Consider the following 25,916-nt stretch of genomic DNA (forward strand, 5'->3'; position numbering starts at 1 on the left):
CCAAAAACAGTGGCCTCAGTCCTGCTAGTTGAGAGAGCCAAACAACAAATGCCGATATACTTTGTTAGCCATGTCCTTAATGCTGCTGAACGACGATATCCAGTGATAGAAAAAATGGCCTTTGCTGTCGTTATTGCCGCTAGAAAATTACGACCTTATTTTGATGCACATCCGATAGAAATCCTTACGAATCATCCATTAGAAAAATCACTGCAAAACATGGATACATCGGGAAGGTTATTGAAGTGGGTTGTTGAGTTGTCAGAGTATGAGCTGTATTACAAGCCCTGGATGTCAATAAAAGCACAGGCTTTATCGGATTTTGTTGTGGAAACCTCTTACAATGATGAGGAGGAAGAATTGGGGACGTGGCAGGTATCAGTAGATGGTTCAGCAACTTTAGCAGGATCTGGAGCCGATATTGTGATAACAGCCCCGAACGGAGAAATTTTTGAGTATGCCTTAAAGTTCAAATTCAAAGCAACAAATAATGAAGCTGAATATGAAGCAGCAATTGCATGCATTCAGCTTTCTATAGCGGCAGATGCAAAAAGGTTAGTTCTCAAAACTGACTCACAATTGGTTTCCAGTCAGTTTCGTGGGGAATATGAAGCAAGAGAACTGGCGATGATAAAATATCTAGAAAAAATAAATGAGCTTACAGCCCAACTACAGTATTTCGAAGTTCAATTGGTGCCGAGAGCACAAAATTCGCAGGCTGATGCTCTAGCAAGGCTAGCCAGTTCAAGTTTTAATGACTTGGAGAGAACTGTTATGGTAGAGGTTCTGAAGCATAGAAGCATAGACGAGTCAGAAAAAGGCGTTCATTGTATTCAGCTAGGGGATCAATGGTATGAAAAAATCCTAACATACTTGCTGACATGGGCTTTGCCGATAGCGTATGATTTATAATATACCAAGGCCAACTTTATAAAAGAGGGTTCTCATTCCCATTACAAAGGTGTATAACGGCAGAAGAATCTGCAAGGTTAATAGAAGAGATCCATGAAGGAACTTGCGGAAATCACCTAGGGGCACGAGCTCTTTCAAGGGAAATAATGAGAAGAGGGTATTATTGGCCAGCAATGAATGAAGATGCTTCTTCTTATGTTAAAAAGTGTGAAAAATGTCAAAAGTTCGCACCTATTCTGAACCGGCCGCCAAATGATTTAACGCCGATTTTGAATCCAGTCCCGTTTGCACAATGGGGGATGGATATAGTTGGTCCCTTTCCGTCAGCAACTGGAGGTCGAAAATTCCTACTGGTGGGTATAGATTACTTCACCGAATGGATCGAAGCAGAACCAGTAACCACAATATCGGCAGCAGAAGTCAGAAAGTTCATTTGGAAGAATATCTTTACAAGATTTGGCCTTCCGAGAGCAATGGTTTTTGACCATGGATCATAGTTTGATTGCAAGCCTGTAAAAACTTTGCTGACAATTTACAAAGTCAAATTTGCATATGCAGCAGTTTGCCATCCACAATCAAACGACCAAGTAGAAGCAGCTAATAAGCAAATAGTAATGGCAATAAAGAAAAAGATCGAAAATGCTAAAGGATTATGGGCAGATTTAATTCCAGAGATCTTATGGGCAAATAGAACAACAGTTAAAGAAGCAACAGGAGAATCCCCTTTCCACTTGGTTTTTGGAACAGAAGCCGTTATACCAGCCGAGGTTGGTCTGCCGACATTCAGAATACAGCATTACTGTGAGGAGCAAAATGATCTACTATTGCGACAACAGTTAGATTTTTTACCAGAAGTAAGGGAAAAAGCGGCAATTAAATCGGCCGCATACAAAAACAAAATGTCAAGGGCTTATAATAAGAGAGTTAATCACCGACCACTAGTCGTCGGAGATTTAGTGTTAAGAAGAACATCGGCAACAGGAAAGGGGAATGAAGATAGAAAGTTAACAGCTACCTAGGAAGGTCCATATCGGATAAGAGACATGGTAATGCAAGGATCATACTATCTGGAATCTGAAGACGGAAAGCCGCTAAAGAATGTCTAGAATACCGCAGTTCTTAAAAAGTACTATGTGTAAAATAAAAGTTGTAGTGTAAAAATATTTTGTACTCTTGTGATGATAAATAAAATCAGATGCAGTGATCTACTTTATAAAATGTGTACAAAGACATTCTCCATTTAACAGACCACCGTTAACTGGGATGGACAGCCAAAAACCACTTCAATGATGACAATGCACTTGCAACCTGATCAGTTGTATTCGTTAATTCACGAGGTTGTTGGTTCAGTATAAAATCCCAGCCAAATCATTATATAGTATGCGCCGGCATGAGGTGCAGCTAAAACATGATCGCCGATAAGGGTACTTGCAAAACTATTACATAGTTTCACAAGTGACCAATGAGTTACAGAATATAAACTACTACCGTATACAAAAACCTGTAAGTACATACATCATAAAAATGATGTCTGCACTAAAAGGGAGAAGAGTTAGGGGCCATACCGCACCCAATATTGCAGTCTTAGTATCATTATGCTTATAAATATGGTGTACGAATTGCGTACCCAAATAAAACGATTTTAAGTTGAATGATTAAAACCAATAAGAGTTAAAACCAAGGCAGTTATAGCATTAAAAAGAACTACACAAGCATAAACATATTAAAGTTATACAGACATAGTGTTATGGAAGAAACGATGTTTTGGCAAAGCTAAAACAAGATCGACAGACATCACCACAAAAGGGTATATGCCGATATAACAGCATTGTCAAAAACACAAGTTTTCTAAAAGTACATAACAAAAACAGAAATTACAATGAGTAAGGCCCCATAACACAAGAGCCGCAAGATGATGTTGGTGATGGTTGCTCGCCCTTTTAAGCTAATTTGTTATCGGCCTCAGGAGAATCCAGAATCTTAGGGTCGGAGACGTCGATATCAGCAGAAGGAGCAAGATTAAAGATGTCTTCATCTGAAAACTGTTGTTGCTCGAATCCAGAAGGTGTCTTATGGGCATCATTATTAAACGCTGCTTCAATTTTTGCCCAGTCTTCTTGTTTTAAGCCGATAGCGTGAGCAACACATCTCTGAGAAACAGTCCACCCACCATCAAAGCGATCCTGCAGTTTACTGCAAAACTCTACCGATGACATATAACGGCTAACCGCTCTCTGACGCACTCCAGGTTTGTCGGCTTCCATTTTTTGCATCTTACCTTCCAGATTGCTGATTGTTGCCTTAGCATTAGAAAGATCACTCTGCATAATAGAAAGTTGATTCTTAACGGCGTTCTTATCTCCAAGCTGAGATTTCAGATCCTTTATCTCTTCTTCAAGATTTTTCATTTTATCAACTTTCTCGCGCAGAGATGATAATTCAGCATCATCTTTTGCTTTTATCAGCTTAATACCGTCAAGAGCTTTCTCGGCATTCTGCAAAGCTGTTTCCAGAGATTGTTGGCTGGATATGTTATGATGATACTTATCCTGATAGAATCTATACATTTCGACCAACTCTGTTCCAGAAGCAACCACCTGTAGACATGTAAAATACGAAAGATATAAGCCATGTGTACTAACGTTAAAAAAAATAATAATAATATAAAATAAAAATACAATAAAACAATAACTACATACCCTTATAAGATCATGCATATGCTGGGCAGCAACGAGGCCGATAAGTCCAGACGGCCTATCAACTGGAGTTGAGACATTTCGAAGAAGCCGATATCCCAAATTTCCACCCCGTAAAGGATCGTCAGTAAAAATGGATTCGTTACGAAAAACGTCCATTTTAGGCCGCCATTGATCACGAGAACGGCTCTCTGGAGCCTTCACCCTATCCAGAACCTCATCTGGAATCTTTCCTTCAACATGTTCAATCCACTGACCACCCCGATAAGTAATACCGGGAATACTTGTATCGGAATTGACAGGGCCAACCTGTTGAGGTTCAGCAGATATGGGAACAGTTTCCTAATAGAAAGCAAATCATTAAAAAATGATAAAAAATAATAATAATGGTATGATAAAAATTATTTAGCCGTTATCAGTAATAGATTTTTCTATACAAAGATTATTACCTATTGAAGAACAGGAGATACAGTAAGATCTTCAACCACTTTACCGGCATTTATATTGGTTGTTGCCATTGCCGAGACTGTTTGTTCAGGAACTGAAGCTTTAGGCGGCGAAGGGGCCTTTGGCTGCTCAGTGTCGGTCTTTGACCGCTTCGATGCCGGTTCATCTTCTTTTCTTGTTGAAACGGCAGCAACACTACCACCGCGTCTGTTAGCCAATGAGGTCAGACGGCGATTTCTTATCACATTCTCATCAGCCATCTCTTCTGCTCTTCTTTTAGGATTACGTGTAGGGGCACGTGAGCAAAAGGAGGTAAAAGTCTCTAATGCTGGTCTTGGAGATGGAGGACAGCGGGACACCACTCTTTTGCCGTCAGGAGATAGGCCGAGAGCTACCTTGTCCAATTTTTGTGGACCTACATGTCAAAGATTGTTAATAAGTTGTTAAAAGCGTATATCTATATAAGAATACGATAACAAAAATATCATATTAATGTGAAAGCACTAACAAAATAAAGGATGACAATAATTTATAAGGTTAGTACCATAAGCATCAGTCCAACATAGACCAATATGAGATAGTGGTGCGTTATTCAAAATGTACTTTACATTTGGCAACCACACTTTCGGAGAAACACGAGTTTTCCCGCCGATATTAGCCCTAACGGCATCAAAGTAATAGCAGGCCTTCTGTTCTTGAGGGCCAAGGTCTCTCTCGGCAATATGGCCGAAACGAGGATGAGGCCGAAAGAAAGTTCTCCGGATAGGAAAATCTTCCGGAACACTCATAAAAAAGAACTTATCCTGCCAACCTTTTCAACTTGATAACTTAGAGTTTACAGTGAACTTGTGAGAGGTCGTATATAACGACCACCAACCTTCATATTGTCTATCACGTTTCAAAGTTATTGACCTCCTAAATAAGTTCAAGGTTAACGGAAAACTTTTAAACAGCAAAATCCAAACCAGAGCAATAACGACACGGATAGTAGGAGGAGTAACTTGTACCAGGAATACATTCTAGGCCTTAAAGATTTTAGCGATAAAAGGATGAAGAGGAAATCGGAGGCCGAATTCGAAGTGTTTGGCATAAATAGCAATGTGACCGTCAAGACAGTCAAGGACGGAAGCAGAGGGTGGTGGAAGTGTTAATCATACCCATCCGGCAAACCGTAAAATCTTTTTGCCTTACGACAATATTCCTTTTCTTCAACTAGTTTCAGCCAAACCTTGCTAACACTAGCCTCAGCAACCTTACTATTAGAGGGTAAGATAAGGGGTTGTCGGTAGTCAACCTCATCGGTTTCAGAATCATATTCCTCATCTAAACTTTCCTCATGAGTAACTTCAGCCATGAGGTCAATCATTTCGGCTCTCTTAGGGCTTTTGGCGTTATCACCCTGATTTACCTCTTCATCACTATCGTCGTCATCATTCAACACAGATTTGATAGCGGAATCGTGGACAGGAGATTTCGAACCTTCTTCAGACTCGGAGCTAGAAGAACTTATAACTTGCGCCTGACTAGGCCTTTTGCTAGTCTCAGGCCTAGAGCTCGGTCCAGCCTCAACACTAGGCCTCGCGGCACCATCTGTAGTCTGAGATGGGTAATCAATCGACTTAGATCTCGACATACTGGAGGATCTAATATGAATATTTCCGACGTTAGTTCCGTATTGGTCAAAATCAGGTTTGTTGGAAAAACTCCGCAAGTGATATCGGATGCTAACAGGTTCAATTTCAAGAACCTCAACGTCCTCAGGAATATTAGGGTTTGTAGGGCGTTGTGCCTTTTCACAATCTGCTAGTATTTTATGACGATAAAACGCCTCCTTTTGCTCTTTCTCTGATAACGGCTGAAAAGGGTCGTCAATATTATCAGACAAAGATGAAACCCCACTTTTGTTATGGCTAAGATCTTTTCCCAAAGACTCCCGAATAAGACGCCGCCTAGCAGTACTAAGGATGGGTTGTTCTTCTTCAATATTATTATTGGACATTTAATAAACCAACTAAAAACTAAAAAATGGGCAAACAGCGAATGTATTCCAAGGCATGCAAATTGAAATTGAAATCTTTAAAATACCTTAAACTACTCGATGGCAGCGACGACGCAAAGAAGAATATTTGATGCTTCAACAAAACGATAAGTCCAGCGAAGTCCAATTGCAGTTATCCTAAATAAAGATCGCAGCTTTCTCTGGTAAAATTCGCAATTTTTTATGAAGGAAATGTGAAAATGCGAAAAGTAAAAAAAAAAAAAAAAAAAAAAAAAAAAAAAGAGAAAAAGAGGTTTCAAATGAGAATGCTAATAACAAGTGACAATGTTAGATCATTTGATCAAACGTCCTCACTCGGGGGGCTAGTTGTATGGGAAAATATTTATATAACGGTTATCATCATAGGCCGATATTGTATGACAGGCCGATATACTATTTGAATCCGGTCCATCAATCACTCTTGTTAATATCGGCATTTATGTATAAAGTATACATATCAGCATGTAAGTAGCTGACACGTGTCGTTCTCACGTTTGTCACGTGGCAGAAATTATATTACTTGTTAAACTGCCACCTGTCACTTAATTAACCTATAAATAATCTGATTTTACCTCATAAATAAGGTAGCATTTATTACACTCTTTCCCTCACTACTTTCTCTCTCTCATTACTTTCTCTCTCTAAATCATCTTTTCTATAAACACTTGCTGACTTAATCTTTGGAGCGGTTATCCCCGTATTCACCCCGGCGCTAGCTAATCTCTTCCCTGTGTGTAGGTTCTTATTTGGCCGATAGGAGCAGAACGGATTATACACTCGAGCTTCGGATCTTGGATTTGGACTATCGGATTCTTGCAGAAACAACATGTATTATTTTTTTTATTTTTAAACAACCATCAAATACGTAGATAATGTCAAATATCAATACCAAAAGCGTAAAGCAACTAAAATAATAAATATGGGGGAAGTACGTGAAAAATATAGGTGTTAGTGTGAATGCTGGACGTTGCCGAGGCTCAATATACGCTAATATAATACTTCGTATAATTAAAATTAATTAGCAAATTTAATATCATACCATAAGGCCATGTTCGTTTTGTATTTAAAGGCGGTCGTTTACATTGCATGTTGATTAATCATCTTTAAAAAATTTCATAATCACCAACTCGGCAACGTTGACCAGTTATCTTGGATTATATAATTAATTTTTTAATATTAAAGACTACCAATTACCATAAATTAGGGTTGATAGGGCAATTTGTACAAATTAGATAAGCTTTAATAAATTTTTCTTCTATATTTTGGTACGACGCAGGACGTATCAATAGTAGATTAATAATGCATATAATTTGTAATGATAACAAACACGAAGTACAGTTTGGTAACGTAGAATAATGTTTGATAACAATGATATTTATGAGGATGATATGACCGACTCAAACTCAATAGCCGGATTTCAAGAGTTCTGCCATAACATCATCACGTACTCAATGGAACCAATTGGCCAATTGTTTTCATTTTTACAACATGCTTGGCAAATTTTGTGTATTCTCTACGATTTAATTTAAGTGTTACACCTAGATTGATACATAATTATAGGTATTATAATTGTCTTAATTATAAAAAAAATGTTTATGAGGTAGGTATTAAAAAATTACAGAGTATATAAAAGATAGTGGGGTTAATTAATTGTAAAATGAGGGACATAATAGAAAAAAGATAGCCAAATAATAGAGTGGAGACCACGGGAAAAGTGAAAACTTAGTAATATTTAGGAAAATTTGTCTATAAGGGACTTATATCTTCACTCTTTTGTCTGGAAGGACCTTATATGTTCAAAGTGGTCTAAAAGGACCTTATAAGTATGTTTTGTTGTCTAGAGGTACCTTGACGTCGGACTCCGGTGTTTGACTTTTTTACTCCGGCGTTGACCAGACCAGTCACGTGACTATCACGTGACTTTAAAAAATTACCCTCCCTCTTATTTTTTTTCCCTTTTCCCTCCAAATCATATTCTCTCTCTTCTGTTCCCCAAAATTTTTCCCCAAATTGTTTCTCTCTCCTAACGAAACAAGCTGACTAAATCAACAATTGGATTTCCTGAATTTTCAAAGAAATTCAAGCAAGGAGCGTTCGATTAAGTCCTTTTCGCATCAGGTGAGAACAATTCGTACAATATTTTTCCCCAATCCCATTGTTTTAAGCCTAAGTTTAATTGTTTGGAAAATTAGGGTTTATAACTCAATTGGTTCTAAAATCATGTTTTTTTTGGTTGTTTAAGGATGTTTTCGACTAAAAGGAAGTTATCAAAGTGCAATTGTGGTGGCTTGTAGGGAAAATGAGAAGATAAGGTTGATTGATGAACGTGAGAGCTTGAAGAACAAGATGATGAGGAGCAAGGAAGGTGTTCATAAAACTTTGATCAGGACTGAAAATTGGGGATTGATGTTGATTTGTGTGATTTTGTCTATTATTTGTAGTTTGATTATGGTGAAGTTATGTGTTTCGTGAGGAGAGAAACAATTTGGGGGAAAATTCTGAGCATATAATGTGAATTGGAGGGAAAAGGTGAAAAAAAAAGAGGGAGGATGATTTTTTTAAGCCATGTGATAGTCACGTGACTGGTCAACACCGGAGTAAAAAAGTCAAACACCGGAATCCGGCGGCGTCAAGGTCCCTCTAGACAACACAACAAATTTATAAGGTCCTTTTAGACCACTTTGAACATATAAGATCCTTCCAGACAAAAGAGTGAAGATATAAGTCTCTTCCAGACAAATTTTCCTATTATTTAAATTAATAGGTTGCAAAAAAAGAAGTGTAATAACACACACTTCCTCCGTTTCTATTTAGTTGACGCGTTTGATTTAGACACATATATTAGAGAGATGAGAGATAGGCTAAGTAATTCTGGAATAGATAAAGTGATAAACCGAAAACCACCTCCAAAGTTCAAACGTAAGATGTTACACAAAAAAGAAAAAAAAAAAAAAAAGAAATCTTAAGGTAAGACTTATTTGAAAAGCTACTCCAAATTTTGGGTTTGACTTAGTATTTATTGAACATTGCAATTTTATAATTGTTCTCTCTCATACGTACAATATTCGTTCCATGTGAGGTGGTTACAAATCGCTTGAAATTAGAGAGAAACACACCTACTCCATGCGTATATGAGGAAGCATTGTTTCTACGTTTATATCATCAAATACAGCAACATTCTCTATCACAAACCCCCTTCATTATTCTTAGCTTCTTTTTTCTCTGGTTTTGAACTTAAAAAGAAAAAAAATGAGCAAATCAGCCTTAGCCATTTCTACTGTTTTTCTAGGATTATGTATCCTAAACATTAATGTTGATGCATTTGTGGCTTCTGGATGGCAGAAGGCTCATGCCACTTTCTACGGTGGTAGTGACGCTTCTGGAACTATGGGTATGTGTTTCCCCCTTCATTTAATTGACTTACAAATCATTCACTTCTTTGGCCAATATTGATCGTGACATAAAAATCGAAGCAACATAGGACTGAATTTTTTTTTATATTTATTGTTGTTATGCAGCCGGAGCATGTGGGTATGGGAACTTGTACTCCACTGGCTATGGGACTAGCACCGCGGCTCTAAGTACTGCATTGTTCAACAATGGTGCCGCATGTGGGCAATGCTACAGGATCATGTGTGACTATAACACGGATCCCACGTGGTGCAGGAAAGGAGCCTCGGTCACTATTACTGCAACTAATTTCTGCCCTCCAAATTATGCACTGCCTAACAATGCTGGAGGTTGGTGTAATCCTCCTCGCCAACACTTTGACATGGCCCAACCTATTTGGGAGAAGATTGGCATTTACAGAGGTGGAATCATTCCTGTCATTTTCCAAAGGTAATTAAATGAGAAAATTTATTTGGCCCTAGTCTTAACAAATAACACATACTTCAATTCCTCTGTTTTTTATTACTTGACCCGCTTTGACTTTTACACTATTCACCACCTCTTCTTTGACCGTCTTTTGTGAATAATATCTAAGGAAAAATATATTTATGTATGATCTTTTTGGATTCGTCTCAATAAGTAATATCATAATATATAACTTTATAATTTTTACTTATGAAAAATTTAAGTTATTGATCGTTAAAGTTTTGTATTGACAAGCGTGATAAAAGAAACAAGTCAAGTAAAAAAGAACTGAGGAAGTATATGATATAGTTGCACTTTGATGCACATATTATATGATATACGTCCAAGTACTGAATTGTTTTTCATTTTGTACAGGGTTCCTTGCATTAAGCAAGGAGGAGTGAGATTCACTATCAATGGAAGGGACTACTTTGAGCTTGTATTGATAAGCAATGTAGGTGGAGCGGGATCAATCCAATCTGTTTTGATCAAGGGATCGAAAACCAACTGGATGGCGATGTCTAGAAATTGGGGGGCTAATTGGCAGTCTTTAGCTTACCTTAATGGACAATCTCTGTCCTTTAGAGTTACTACTACTGATGGCCAAACTCAAACATTTAACAACGTTATTCCTGCTAATTGGAGATTTGGACAGACATTTACGAGTAGTATACAGTTCAAGTAACAATATGGAGCGCGTTTGCATTATAATGTTACCGTTTGGGTTTAAGCCAGGACTAAGGTTCGTTGGCAGAGGTGTGCTCAATGCTTGTTTTTTCCCATTGTAGCAACCCGCCAACTCTTATTATTTGGCTAAATCAAGAGAGTAACTAGGAATTATGTAGTTACTTTCACATATATTACGTATATGTTTTACAACATAGTTTGGTTTTGTTTTGTGTAGTTGTTGGGCAAAGAATTTATTTGTATTTGAATTCAAGATCTCGTCTATTGTACCTTACAGTATTGAATGAAATATATACAATACTATTTACTAATATACTAAAACATAGTTTTGTCTTTCCTCATTTTACTTAATTGTGCAATATTCTGGTTGAAATATATACTCTTTAACAGTTAGTTTACGAACTCAACATCGAAGTAGCTAGGAGTGACTAGTGAGCCTAGGACCATAGCATGCACAAGGTAAGTGGATTTGAGTTATGCCTGAGTGTTGTTCAAACAAAATTGGCTAACCATGACTAGTATACTCCCTCCGTGTTTTAAAAAGTGTTCCACTTACCAAATCTGGGCGTGTTTTTATAAATGTTACACTTCCTTTTTTGGCAAAAAACTACATTAAAATATTATATCTCTCTCCTCTCATGATCCCACCCAAACTCACTATTACCTTTTTTTATTATATCCTTCTTCTTACATTCATTACTTTTCAATAAATTATTAACCCGACTATTAATATAGGATGTCATATTGTCATGCTTGCAACCAAATTGAAGTTTAAGGAAATTTAATTTTTTATACGATGAAACTTCAATATTTAAACATCCACCACAAAAAGAATCTATAATTGAATAATTAGTAAATGGTGTGAACATTGTTCACATCCCTTCCTTTGCTTACCAATCCTTGAACCCTTGTCCTCGTGCAACCAAGCAAATGATCGATGCCAACAAGACACAAGGAAGGTTGGTTATTAGTAAACGGTGAACTAGTTTTGTACACAATGTGTATACTGTATAGTGTATACACCTTTCATTTTATTTAAAGTGTCTTATTTTGACTTTTTGCAATAATTACATAGCTACTTTAATTAATGATCGTTAATGAGCTGCGCTAATCCCATCACTCTTGACATATGACCAAAGCAGAATATCAAAACCAAAACACTATCAATATCTTGTATAGCTAATAAATCAACCTCTATCTTCTAATTAAGGTTTACCCTCACAATCAATAAAAAGCCCAAAATGTCTACGCTGCAACATCTTATAATTGAAATAGGGTAGTGGTTAAGTTTAATAGCTAATTAAACAATAAGTATATAATAGCCTTGGTGGGGTGTCCTTCTCTATTGCTTTGTGAATATTGTGATCAATGTGACAATAAACTAAATCCAGAGTCTCATTATTTTGCACCATCTTTTGTTGCTGAAAATTAACAAGTTAATTATTTTATGAATCTCAAACTATTAAATCAATAAAAATGTCATAGAGAATTAAGAAATAATCATTCAATCAATAAACTCTATCACTAAATAATACAAATAGATTATTTACGTACGTTTGACTTCATTATATGGTTGATAAACTTGATACATACTTGTTAATCATTGTTAATTATAAGCCAATGATGAAGCATCAACTTGAGTATTGAATTGTACTTTTGTACTATTGTACGTATTTGATTGGTTTTCCTTTGACCGATTTAAGTAATAATGCTACGGATGTTGAACTTAAGCACGAAAAATCATGCGTATAATGGGGGAATATAGGTGATCAATGTGAGCTTATGATTAAACGTGACTAGCTATTGTTTTAGTTAACTGCTGATCATAAATTTGACAATATACACAAGCAAATTAAATCCAAGTTGTCAACTAACTTTGCACTTGTAATATTCGTCAACGAAGTCGATATGTCATAGATATCAATGTTTAATTACTCATAAAGGATTTTGAATCGAATAAATATAATAAAAACCATATTTTGCGAATCCTTTGAATTCCAATCCGCTTCTGCATTGAGGTAGGGGCCTTTGTGAACCCTGCATATAGGCATATTTACAATTTGGAGATGTCTTTACAAAGGATGTGCTATATTCACTTGATTTTTTTTTTCCTCTAAATTTATTTTACCTTAACTTACACGAAATTATCTAGACTTATTAGACTTTGTTAAGACTTATTATCGTGTACCTGAAGTCAATATGCACGCAATTGACAATATGCTCATAATGACCACAATTTTAATGTGTGACTTTTATTAAAACTTGTGTGAAATTACTATCAACCTCAAGTGCACACATGTCAACTGATGGTATGTTGAGTATAATGACCCTACTTTTAATAAATATAATGACCTTTAAAAATTCATATATATGGACCAATATGGGCCACTATATTAAAACTTTAAGTAAAAAAAAAAAAATTAACTTTAAACAAAACCATATAATATTACAATGACTTTTATTTAACATAATAATAATCTTTAGTTTAACACAGTGACCTTTTTGAATCAATAAAACGACTATAATGTCACCATTCTTAGTGGTCTACAATAAATTAATGTGAATCATAACTATTTATTAAGAGTTTGTAATATGAACTTGGGTAACTCTTATCAAAACCGATTTTATCATGTTTTCCTAATCGAGTTAAAGAAAAATAAGGAGAATGAGTAGACAATGAAAAGTGTGTCACGTTAACATGGATCATTAATGTGAGCAAATGATTAAACACTACTTCTGTATCATGCAAAATTGATTATAATTGTACTTTTGTACCTGTCCGTAATGCTTAGTTACTTGCAATTAAAGCAATAAAGTTGAAGCTTACTCATTTAATTAACTCCTTTTTTTTTTGACGGGCATTTTATTAACTTCCAAGACTCAACATCTTCTCAAAATTAGCACATGGCATATTGGTTCGTTAGGTCATTGCTGACTAAATATTATAGACGGCCATCTTAATTATTAGCTTCATAATCATTAACATCAATATTATATTATATATAGTTCATTTTCTTAATATTATCTCATAATCTTCAACGGAATAATAGGAATGATAGGGCAGTTATTAGTTGATAATCTCTAGTTTGTATAAGTTAAAGGACGTATCAATTTATACAATGATACAAGTAATTGGTAGCTTAAAGTACGGAAAGTAGATAGGTAAGACATTATATTGTGGTTGCTAACGCAGACTTAATTAGAAGGCAGCCTTCAAATGCGCAGCATAACATGAGCACATGTATATTGTCATACTGATTTTAGTCTTGGGATCTAAATGACCTTTCATTTTAGAATTAGGCAATACTTCTAGATAAGGGATAACCTTTAGGCTCGTGATTGTTACGTGATTTTTATGAGATCTACAATATGTTGTTGCACTATAAATTTGTTGTATTGCGTACATGTACAAAAGATTTAATATGAAAATCTTTTCTTGAAGCGGATCTTAATCTAAAAAAAAATTGATTAAATGTAATGCGGCGTAATCATGAATCAATTTATATTATTATTTCATAAAGTTTTATTGTCATAATTAGCTAGTTCCCTTCGTTCATCTCGTCTTGCTTTCGATGGTGTCTACAATCTCATCTCCTCTTCCCTTGTTAAAATTTTGCAACTTAATCTATACTTAGGGCCTGTTCTTTTACGTTGAAATTCAGTTCAGTTCAGTTCAACTCATTTCAGTTCAATTCAGTTCAGCTCCTAATTTCCTTTTCTTAAAAATATTCATTTCAGTTCAGTTCAGTTCAACTCAGCTCAATTCAGTTCAGTTCAATTCAGCTCAGCTCAGCTCAGTTCGGTTCAGTTCGGTTCGGTTCAGTTCAGTTCAGTTCAGCTGAGTTCAGTCAATGAGAACAGACCTTTAGTATTTAAAAAAGCAAACTAAAAAAGACATATTTCATCATTCTATTACACTTCCCTATCTTCTTCTTTAACTCAATGTGCCACAGGCTAGAAGACTAGTTATATGACTAAAATTGTTGCCAATTACCTTAAAAAAAATTGAAAGTGACAAAAAAGACTTAAATTAAGTTGATCTGGTCTTGTTTTTGCTTCACCTTATTTTTGCTTATTTGATCTGGTCTGATCTAAGTTGATCAGGTCTAGTCTGGTCTGATATGATTGTCTAATTTGACTAAATTTTAACCTTAAATGTATGATAATCTATAAGGAAAAAAAATATCGTGATAATGTTTATTTTATTAATATGTAATTTTCACAATTTTTTTAATTACAAAATTAAAGATATTTAAAAAAGTGCACATAAAACGATGATCTGATCTGAACTTATTTTTTCTGAAACAAGTGAAAATAAGGTGAAATAAAAAAGGTCTAAGTCGTCAATTAGAGAGCACACACTCAAAAGTCAAGTGGTGAAATTTTTGTATTAATCTAAATAACATGTGTTTTACTCATGTTGAAACAATTTAGGTCAATATTGGGCTAGGATGATTTTGAGCTGGGTTTTCTTCGTATCAACCAGGTGTACGTGTCATTGTGTATATACAAAGTATAAATCAATATAATCAGGAAAGTTTGGTTTTGGAATTTCAGCTTCGATTAAAACCAGGTTGAATCAAATATCAATTTCAAACTTAAATAATACGAGTGAGTTTATATTAGAGGAATTAACGAGGAAGATCGGGTTGAAACTGACAGCACTATTATTGAAGATATGAAGCTTATGATGAAACAACTTAAAAGTCACCTTACACCACTTAAAACTTGTAATATTTACAAATTTGGAAATAATACTAGACAATTTTTATACACTTTCTAGTTTTCATTAAAAAATAAATAAAAATAGAAATTCCATTAATTTTAGCTCTCTCTCCTACATGCCTGTATACACTTCCCATGTGAGGTTGTTGCAAACTTTCAAAGTGATAAAAACAATAGAGTTACACGCTTACTCCTTACTTATAAATAGGAAGCATTGCTCCAACATTTAGTTCAGCAAATTCAGCAACATCCTCTTTTCCAAAATATACTTCCTCTTCATACCTCTGCTTACTCTTAGTAAGAAACAAAAATGAACAAACCCATCTTATTAGCTACACTTTTTCTACTAGGATTATATTTCCTAAACGTTAATGTTAATGCATTTGTGGCTTCTGGATGGCAAAAGGCTTCTGCCACTTTCTACGGCGGTAGTGATGCTTCTGGAACTATGGGTATGTTTTTAAATCTATGTTTCTAATCCCTCAATGTAGATATAATTCACTTTGGTTTATGTGATTATGTTTACTATGACATAATAAATCGAAGTAACATAGGACTGAATCATTATTATTATTTTTTTATGTAGGAGGAGCTTGTGGGTACGGAAACTTGTACTCCACTGGTTATGGGACTAGCACCGCGGCCTTAAGTACTGTATTGTTCAACGATGGTGCTGCATGTGGGCAATGCTACAGGATCATGTGTGACTATAAGACGGATCCCACGTGGTGCCGGAAGGGAGTTTCAGTTACTATTACCGCGACTAACTTCTGCCCTCCAAACTATGCATTGCCAAGTGATGCTGGAGGTTGGTGTAACCCTCCTCGCCAGCACTTTGACATGTCGCAACCTATCTGGGAGAAGATTGGCATTTACAGAGGCGGAATCATTCCTGTCATCTACCAAAGGTAATTAATTTAAGAACATGTGCTCATAGATTTAACACATAACTGCATGTATTTTATGGTATGTTTGGGGCTATAAATATAGTTCTAATATTGAATACTCTCTCATTTTATTCAGGGTTCCCTGCATAAAGCGAGGAGGAGTGAGGTTTACTATTAACGGAAGGGACTACTTTGAGCTTGTATTGATCACCAATGTAGGTGGAGCAGGATCAATCAAATCAGTTTCAATTAAGGGATCGAATACTAACTGGATGGCGATGTCTAGAAACTGGGGGGCTAACTGGCAGTCATTGGCTTATCTTAATGGACAATCACTATCCTTCAGAGTCACTAGTACTGATGGCCAAACCCAAACATTTAACAACATTGTTCCTGCTAATTGGAGATATGGACAGTCATTTATGAGTAGTATACAATTCAAGTAAAATTACGGAATATGTGGTTGCAGTACATTTAGTGAATAATTATAGGCAGAGGTATGCTCTTTGGTTTTTATCCCACTGAAGCAACCCGCCAAAAAATCCATAACATATCACTTTGTAATATAAAGTGGCTTAATCAAGCAATTAAAGTGACTATTAATTACTATGTTGCTTTCTTCATAAACAAATAATTGTGTGTAATTAGTTACTCAATTTAAAATGATTCTGAATTCAAGTTCATGTCTACCTTAATGCAATATATATTTGAATGATACACCCCTTACAAAAATAGAGCAAAAACTGGTCTTAGTCATTTTATTTTTTTCTTGCTTATTTATGGCGGATTTACAAATGACTTTCCCATTGTTATCCACCTATCATTACTAAAACTGACTACCAAGACAGATTTTGAGTAGAAATTTACCGTCCATAAATTTTTATTATGACTTGATCGTTGGGAAACCTCCAAACAGAGGAAATTAAGTACATCTCACGTTGTCCGCTTCCACAATACTTGTGAATGATGATGTTGAAAAAGTATGAAGAAAAAGATGAATGGATGCGACAAAGCAATGGTCGTTTCACAGCGTACAAGTGATTTAGAGAAATTGTTGGTGACAGCAGCAATAGTACATAACATAATAGTCGCCTAATGTGGTCACATTAAATTACCTCATGACTTCATAACCCCACATTTGGACGAAGAAGTACACATTATATATTACGCACAACGAGCCCATCAAGTTACGTCATTGTGAAAGTCTTTGTGTAGCACACTGAAATTGAGATATTCAATTGAGCAAAAAATCAGGATTAATTATTATTATTATTATTATTATTATTATTATTATTATTATTATTATTATTATTATGTATTAATTATTATTATTATTATTATTAAATATTAATTATTTTTCCTATTCTTATTAAATGTTAATTATTCTTATTAAATATTTATTATTTATTATTATTATTAAATATTAGTTATTATTATAATAATTCAATATTAAGTATTAATTTTAAGTAGAGCAGAGCAGAGCAGATTGAAGCAGCAGAGCAGGGTAGAGCAGAGCAGATTGAAGCAGAGCAGATTTCAGCAAAGCAGAGCAGATTTCAGCAGAGCAGAGCAGAGCAAAGCAGCTCTAAAGAACGGGGCCTAAATTGGAACCAGAACTTATTAGGAACCGCAGATAGGGATGTTTATAAATCAGTCTGAACAGAAAAAATGGATCGGACCGACCTTACACCAAACCAAAGTAATCGGTCCGACCTCCGAGTTTAGAAATTTACTTTTCCAGTTTTTGGTTTAGTCTGGTCCAAAACCCAACAAAACCGGTCTTGAATTGGACAAATATTTTGCTTAAAATTATCCATTTAACCTTAAATAATGATTAATATTATCCTTAATATGCTTAGAAAAATTTAATTATTTGAGCTTTTTTATACTTATCATACATAAAAAGATGATACTATATTGTTTTTCTTTTATTTTTTGAGTTTTTCATAAAAACGTGAACAATTTATAAATTTTTTTTTTTTTGAAAATTCTAAAATCGGTCCAAAGCAGTATAGTCTGGATTTTGGACCAGTTTTTCAGTTTGGTCAGATTTCGATCCCTGATTAATCGGTTCGATCTTCAATTCTTGAAATTCTATTGTTTTCGATTTTTGGTTTGGTCCGACTTGGTCCAGTTCGGTCATTAATCGATGAATAGCGTTAATCGCAGGTTCCAGAAACAGAATTTATACAAGTGGTTTTAGTTTCGGGTACAAAATGGAAAACCCGTTACAACAAGTTCTGGTTCAGATACTCAAATTTTTAGAATCGAAACTTGTGATCTTTATAAAAGTATCATTTAAGGGTCTGTTCATATTTACTTATTTTCAGTTCAGTTCAGCTCAGCTCAGTTCAGTTCAGTTCAGTTCAGCTCCAATCAGTTCAGTTCAGATCAATTCAGTTCAGCTCTTAATTTCCCTCTCTCATAAAATATTCATTTCAGCTTAGTTCAGTTCAGTTCAATTCAGCTCCAAACAGTTCAGTTCAGTTCAGTTCAGCTCAATTCAGTAAATATGAACAGGCCCTAAGTCTAAATCATACATCAATTCAAGCCCAATTTTTAATAAATAAAAATAAAATTAATAGTTATAAATATATTTATTAAATTTTTCCGAATTGTTAAAAGTTGTAAATATATGCCCTTCAATATCTTTTGAAATAATTTTGCAAAAAAAAAAAATGAAATATATTAAAGGAAAATTTGTGAGGAAGGTCCTTTTAAGTATACCTTTTTGTGACAAAGGCCCTTTTATATAAAAAAAAAAGGTGGCACAAAAGGTCCTTCTATCATGCTTAGGTTGTGAGGAGGGTCCTTTAACCATTTTTCGGCATTGACTTTTTTATTTTCCAGCCAAAAAAAGTCACATCTAAGTTCCCTTTTTTCTCCTTCCTCTTTTCCCTCATTTGATCATTTCCCCCTTTTTCCCCCCTATTAAACCCTAATTTCTGAAAACAATTAACACTAAAACTTCAATTGTAATCCCGTAAATTAAAATTGAAGGCTATTCAAAGTAATTCAAGGCTAATCCTCTTAACAATGAGAGAAAACAGGGAAAAAAGAGAACTTAACAAGTCACGTGCTTTACACGTGGCTTTTTTGGCCGAAAAATAAAAAAATCAGCATCGGAAAATGGTCATAAGACCCTCCTCACAATTCAAACATGATATAAAGACCTTTTGTGGTACTTTTTTTATAAAAGGGCCTTTGTCACAAAAAGATTTACTTAAAAGGACATTCTTCACAAACTTTACTACTTCCTCCGTTTTTTTATTTATTGCACCACTTGCCTTTTAAAGAAGTTTCACAAATATTGCACCATTTCTACTTTAGGAGATAAAATATCTATGTTCACACTACAAATATCCAATATACCCTTACTTTTGCCACTTGATTCTTTAGCTAATGTATGCTTAAATTACATGGATAACTTTGTAATTTTACCCCTCTCTCTCTTCCCTTTTCCCACTACAAAAAAAAAAGTGTTCGAGCCTCTATGGTGCAATAATAAAAGAACGGAAGAAGTATATTAAAAGACACGATACCTTGCATTAGTGTTTTGGCAGGTTTATCACTTAACACAAGTGAGTATATCAATGTTCTCTAGACAATATATTAAAAGTAAGGAAGATTAGATAATCAAAATATATATCAATGTTCTCTAGACAATATATATCACTTAACACAAGTGAGTATATCAATGTTCTGTAGACAATATATAGTAGAAATATACTTTCTCCGTTTATAAATACTTGTTGTACTTTCTTTTTATGATCTATTTTACTATTTGGAAAGCTTTTACAATATTTAAATTATTTTTCATAACTAGTGGGACCCAATGGAATTATACTTTGTATATTATTATCTTTAGATTTTCTCTTCACCAATTTACCTTCCACTAATTCCACACCTTCATATTTTATTCTTTTTTCTAATTTCTCCTAAAACTCCACACATGGAGAAATAAAGCATAAACGGAGGGAGTAAATAAGAATAAAAGCTTGATGGCTTTTAATTTTTTTGGCCTTATGGGCCTCCAAAAATCCAATTTTTAATGTTAAGCCTCATTTAGTTTATCATCTATGGCTGTGTTGCTAGCCCACTGCTATAAATGGGTGTTCAGTTGTTGACACTTCTATTTTACATTTTTACTTTCCACCTTGTTTTGATTTTTGATGAGATGAGAAGCAAGAATTAATGAGATGTACGGATATGCTAACAATTAATAAGGTCAACCTTCATGAAGGCCAAAATACATTATTGTATTGTTAAGGTGAGCGATTCACTGGATCAATAAACAAGTTGGATATATAAATAGATCTTAAGCTATTAACAAATGATTGAACAGTCAAAGGGAAGAGGTAATCATTCACCCAATTAACATTATTATGTACAAATACATTATTACCATACGTTTGACCTTACTTAATTATAAGAAGTGTTTGGGTCCAATTTAGTCAAAATTGGGCCTGAGCACTAAATGATCCAATTAAAAGCCCAAGGTCAAGGTTCAACTCTCCAATTGCTCAAAAGTCAAAAGTCAGCCCACAAAGTAAGCCAATTGGGCTAAAGCCCAACCTCTCCAAATATGATGAGGTATAAAAGCCCTCATATTAACACATTCAAGAGACATCTCATAACATCATATACACTATCAGACACAACAACACATGCATCATCACATACATTATCTCATACACGGATTATTCCAACTCATATGCTCATTCTTGCATTGAGAAATACTCCACAAAAGCCTCAAGCTACAAACTCTCTTGCATAGTGTCTTCCTTTTTACACATTGTACTGACTTTAGCATCGGAGGGGCCTTCCTCGGAAACACCCCCGAGGCTAGTTTACGTGTGTTCACTGTGCAGGAAACCTTCGGCCCAACACAGCTTGGATCGAATCCAGTCTTCTCCATTCTAGTGGACCTTCGGCAAGGTCCCATTGTTTTCAACCGAAACAATTTGGCGCCGTCTGTGGGGAAGACTTTCAAAAATCTTTAAGCCAAATTCCTAACCAAGATCATCTTGCAATTATCTTAGCAGCCATGGCTAAGAACCGCAAGAGCAAAAGCCTCCGTCAAGGAGCGGGCGAAAAGCCTAAAACCCCTACACCATCGCCCTCGCCGGACCGGAACTCTCCCAAGGGTGCCGGCTCGGGGGGAGGATCACACAAGGAGGATTCCCTATCTCCTATAATGCATGACTCTCAATATAGGCCGGACCACTCTCGGTCTAGCAGGGGTCAGTCTGATCATAGGACATATTCAGTGTCCCGAAGCCAACCATCGGCTGCACGGCCTCATGCCCACACTCGGCCGGAGACCCCTTTGACGGGGCCCAGTTCGGAAGAGGTGGCAAGAGCGCTGGCAGTACTCATGGAGGCAATGAGGGCACAGAATATGCCACCGCCTCGTGATCGAACTCCTCCGCATACCCGGCATCAGCGGAGGAAGTTAGACCATGACGGTGGGAAGCTTCCTTCCTTCCGGGAACTGGAAGAGTGGGAGGAGGATTCTTGGAAAAATGAAAAACAGAGGAAGAAGAACTCTCAATTATTTAAAGGATCCTCATCCTCAAGACCAGCAGCGCATAAGAGCAGCAGCTCAGCTTCTCGGCCAGAATCTACTCGCCGGGAACCTGAGACTGCTCGCAGAAGCGTCCTTGACCGACTCGGCGGCCAGGAACCGAGCGTGCGTAGTCGCCTCACGTTCCCTGCAGCCGAGGCCCAGACTTCCCAGCCAGGGACGAAAACCACTCCTACCTCTCTGAGAGGGCGGAGCGCGGTCCCTTCGGCCAGGAACAAGGGCAAGGCCATTATGCTTCCCGCTAGTTCACCATTCGAGCAATGGATACTAGAAGAGCGCGTACCCACGGTTAAAATACCGTCGCATATCACATATGACGGGACCACGGATCCGAAGGACCACGTGGCCTCGTATGAGGCTCATATGCATCTTTGCCCCAGATCCGAGGCAACTTGGTGCAAATATTTCCCAACCACTCTCAAGGGGGTCGCGCAAGCGTGGATCTCCAAGGGAGTAAGGCAAGGCTCCATAACAGGTTGGGATGATCTGTCCTCCAAGTTCAGGAGCAAGTTTTCCACGGCAAACCGCCGAGAAAAGACTACCGCAGAGCTCATGGGTCTGCAACAGGGGGAAACCGAAAGCCTCCGAGACTACCTGACCCGTTTCAGTAACGAGTCATCAAGCGTCTCTCAGCTGGACCAGGGGCTAGCTGTTTTTGCAATGCAGAATGGCCTTCAGCCAGGAAAATTCCTAGACTTCATGGTCATGCAAACCCCGCAGACCTTGGAGGAAGCTCTTAGTGCTTCGGATAAGTTCATCCGAGCCGAAGAATGGAATAAAGCAAAAACCCAACCTCAATCCGGGGGAGGGAAACAGAGGCAAATACCCTTGTCTGAAGGCCGAGGCCATAAGGCAAAGGGAAAATCAAAGGCCTCGGAACCATCTTCGGCCAGCGACCTAAAGAAGGACAGGTTTGCCTCATACACAGGCAGATACGAGTCCTACACTCCGCTCTCTCTTCCACGCGCCAAAATTTACAGTGTGACGAAGGAGGAGCAGAGTTACCGAAAGCCGAAACCACTCCCAGAGTGGTATCAGCAAAAAAATAAAAATCAGTGGTGTGAGTTCCACGAGTCTTCGGGCCACAACACTGAAGAGTGTATCCAGCTGAAGGACCAGATAGAAGACATGGTCCGGAAGGGATACTTGAAAAAATACATCGCGGATCACCGCGAGAAAAAAGAATCCGAGAGGTTAGCAAAGGACTCTCGGCAGGACCTTGATTTCCCCCGGAAAAACAGTAAAAAACCGGAGGGGAAATTCCCTCCGATCAATGTTATCTCGGGAGGAATATACTCTCGGAGGGAGCACAAGCGTCACCTTAGAGCTTTGACTCACCAGGTGAACAACGCTGACATTCAATCTCCCCAGTCGCCGGTGCCGAACATGACGTTCACAGCCGCCGACTGCCGGGGGATTACGTTCCCTCACGAGGATCCGTTGGTGATCATCGCCACGGTGGCCAACCACGACGTCAGTAAGGTCCTTGTTGACGGCGGCAGCGGAGCAAACATTCTGTTCCGAAAGGCCTACAACCAAATTAAGCTGAAGCCCAAGCACCTTACGCCGGTACCCTATCCGGTATCCGGGTTCAATGGGGCTTCAACTTATCCAGATGGGAAGGTGACACTTCCTGTCACCATCGGTTGCGATGAGGCAGCCCGGAACGTCATGATTGAGTTTTTGGTCATCGACGCTCCTTCAGTGTACAACGTGATTTTGGGGAGACCCATAATTCACGAGATCCAAGGGGTCGTCTCAACTTATCATCAGCTGATGATTTACGTCTCAGACGCCGGCTTCCCCGAAAGGATACAGGGCAACCAGAAGGACGCCCGAAGGTGCAACTACCTCAAGCCATCCAGTAGTCGCCCAGATAACGACAAGGATGAGGAGGAGAAAGAAAAAGAAAGAGAGCCAAGCGCAAAAAAGCCGAAAGGCCTAAGTGCTTCGGCCCAAGGATCAGTGCCCAGAGAAAAAGGTCCCGAAAGGGAAAAGGTTGACTCTTCATCTGAGCCGAAAGACTCAGAGAGCCAGCCGAAGAACACAAAGACTGGGACACCTGCTGACATTGGCAGCAGACCAGATTCTGAAGAGTCCAGTCTATCGGCAATGGACATGGACCAACAGACTGAAACAGTTGAGTTGGCCGAAGGAGATGCTGAGAAATGTGTAACAATCGGGATGGACCTTGATCCTGACACCCGTTGTGAACTTATTCAGCTCCTTCGGGATAACAGAGATGTGTTTGCTTTCTCGGCAGCTGATATGCCCGGGATAAGTTCAGGCCTCATCTCCCACAAGCTTAATGTTGACCCAGCGTGTCGACCAGTTAAGCAAAAGAAGCGGAATTACTCCGCCAATAAGAACCGAGACATCGCAGCCGAAGTCAAAAAATTATTGGAGGCAGGATTCATTGAACCTTGCCAATATCCGGAATGGCTGGCAAATGTGGTGATGGTTCAGAAGCCCAATGGTACCTGGAGGATGTGCGTTGACTTCACGGACCTAAATAAGGCTTGTCCAAAGGATTTCTATCCCTTGCCAAGAATCGATCAGCTAGTCGATTCGACAAGTGGCCATGCCTTGCTTAGTTTCATGGACGCATTCTCAGGGTATCATCAGATCTTCATGCACCCCGACGATCGAGCAAAGACAGCATTCGTCACGAACGCTGGGGTGTATAATTACAAAATGATGCCCTTCGGATTGAAAAATGCGGGGGCAACCTATCAAAGGCTGGTGGATCAAGTTTTCGCCGATCAAAAGGGCCGAAACATGGAAGTCTATGTTGACGATTCAATCGTCAAAAGCAAAAAGCTAGAGGACCATGTAAAGGACCTGGCTGAAACTTTCACCACCTTGAGAAAGCATCAAATGAAGCTGAATCCGAAGAAGTGTGTCTTCGGCGTGAAGTCAGGGAAATTCCTGGGTTTCATGGTCAGCAAAAGGGGGATTGATGCCAATCCCTCTAAAGTCAAAGCGGCGCTCGACCTTCCTGAGCCGAAAACGAAGAGGGATGTTCAGCGGCTCACCGGAAGAATGGCAGCCCTTTCGAGGTTCATTTCTAGAGCTTCGGATAAGGGGTTACCCTTCTTCAAAGCCCTGAAACTCCCGAAAACAAAAGAGCTTGTTTGGGAGGAAGAGCAAAAAGACGCCTTTCAACAGCTTCGGGAGCATCTGGCTCAACTCCCAACGCTGGCTAGCCCAGTTGAAGGAGAAACTCTATACCTATATGTGGCCGTTAGCCCAGCCACCATCAGCGCAGTATTGCTGAGGGAAGAGAATAAGAGTCAGCAACCGATTTATTTCGTCAGTCATACACTGACGGATGCCGAGACCCGCTATCCTCTACTCGAGAAAGTTGCTTTCGCGGTAGTGGTAGCTGCTCGGAAGCTGAGGCCCTATTTTGATTGCCATCAGATAGTGGTCTTAACTGATCAGCCGTTGGAAAAAGTTCTTGGCAAGGTTGAAAAATCCGGTAGACTAGCCAAGTGGGCTTTTGAGCTCACCGAATTCAGCATCAGCTACCGTCCGAGGGCTGCCATCAAGGCTCAAGCCCTGGCGGATTTCTTGGCCGAATGCTCATACCAAGAAGTGCTGGACAGTGACAAGAAAGTCTGGACCGTGTTTACGGATGGGTCTTCCACCGAAAACGGTTCGGGGGCAGGAGTAGTGATAACTTCTCCCGAAGGCAAATCCTTTGAGTATGCACTAAAGTTTTCTTTTAAGGCCTCGAACAATGAAGCCGAATATGAGGCAGCAATCGCCGGCCTACAATTGTGCATCTCCTTGGAAGCCGATCATGTCTGCTTAAAAACAGACTCTCAGCTAGTTGCATATCAGATCAGTGGCAGCTATGAGGCCAAAGAGCCCTCCATGATAGCTTATCTTGCCAAGATCAAATCAGTCATTGCAGAGCTGAAAACTTTTGAGGTTCAGCTGATCCCAAGGGGTCAGAATACTCAGGCCGATGCACTCTCCAAACTTGCTAGTTCATCTTTTACCGAGCTGAACAGGTCTGTATATGTAGAAGTGCGTCGAGTAAGAAGTGTCGACGAAGCACCTGAAGTGTGCTGCGC

General features: G+C 38.0%; 2 protein-coding genes across 2 annotated transcripts; both read left to right on the forward strand.

Moving 5' to 3' along the window:
- The first annotated feature begins 8,389 nt into the window (after window positions 1-8,389).
- On the forward strand, window positions 8,390-10,900 carry LOC110735207 (expansin-A11-like). The gene is made up of 3 exons (XM_021915382.1): window positions 8,390-9,484; window positions 9,612-9,933; window positions 10,324-10,900. Exons 1-3 carry the CDS (start codon window positions 9,343-9,345, stop codon window positions 10,631-10,633), a joined length of 774 nt encoding a protein of 257 aa, XP_021771074.1. The 5' UTR covers window positions 8,390-9,342; the 3' UTR covers window positions 10,634-10,900.
- A 4,699-nt stretch (window positions 10,901-15,599) lies between these two features.
- Window positions 15,600-16,891, forward strand: LOC110735206 (expansin-A1-like). The gene is made up of 3 exons (XM_021915381.1): window positions 15,600-15,812; window positions 15,947-16,268; window positions 16,384-16,891. Exons 1-3 carry the CDS (start codon window positions 15,671-15,673, stop codon window positions 16,691-16,693), a joined length of 774 nt encoding a protein of 257 aa, XP_021771073.1. The 5' UTR covers window positions 15,600-15,670; the 3' UTR covers window positions 16,694-16,891.
- Window positions 16,892-25,916: the final 9,025 nt, after the last annotated feature.

Source organism: Chenopodium quinoa, unplaced genomic scaffold (genome assembly GCF_001683475.1).
Source record: "Chenopodium quinoa cultivar QQ74 unplaced genomic scaffold, ASM168347v1, whole genome shotgun sequence".
Taxonomy (NCBI): domain Eukaryota; kingdom Viridiplantae; phylum Streptophyta; class Magnoliopsida; order Caryophyllales; family Amaranthaceae; genus Chenopodium; species Chenopodium quinoa.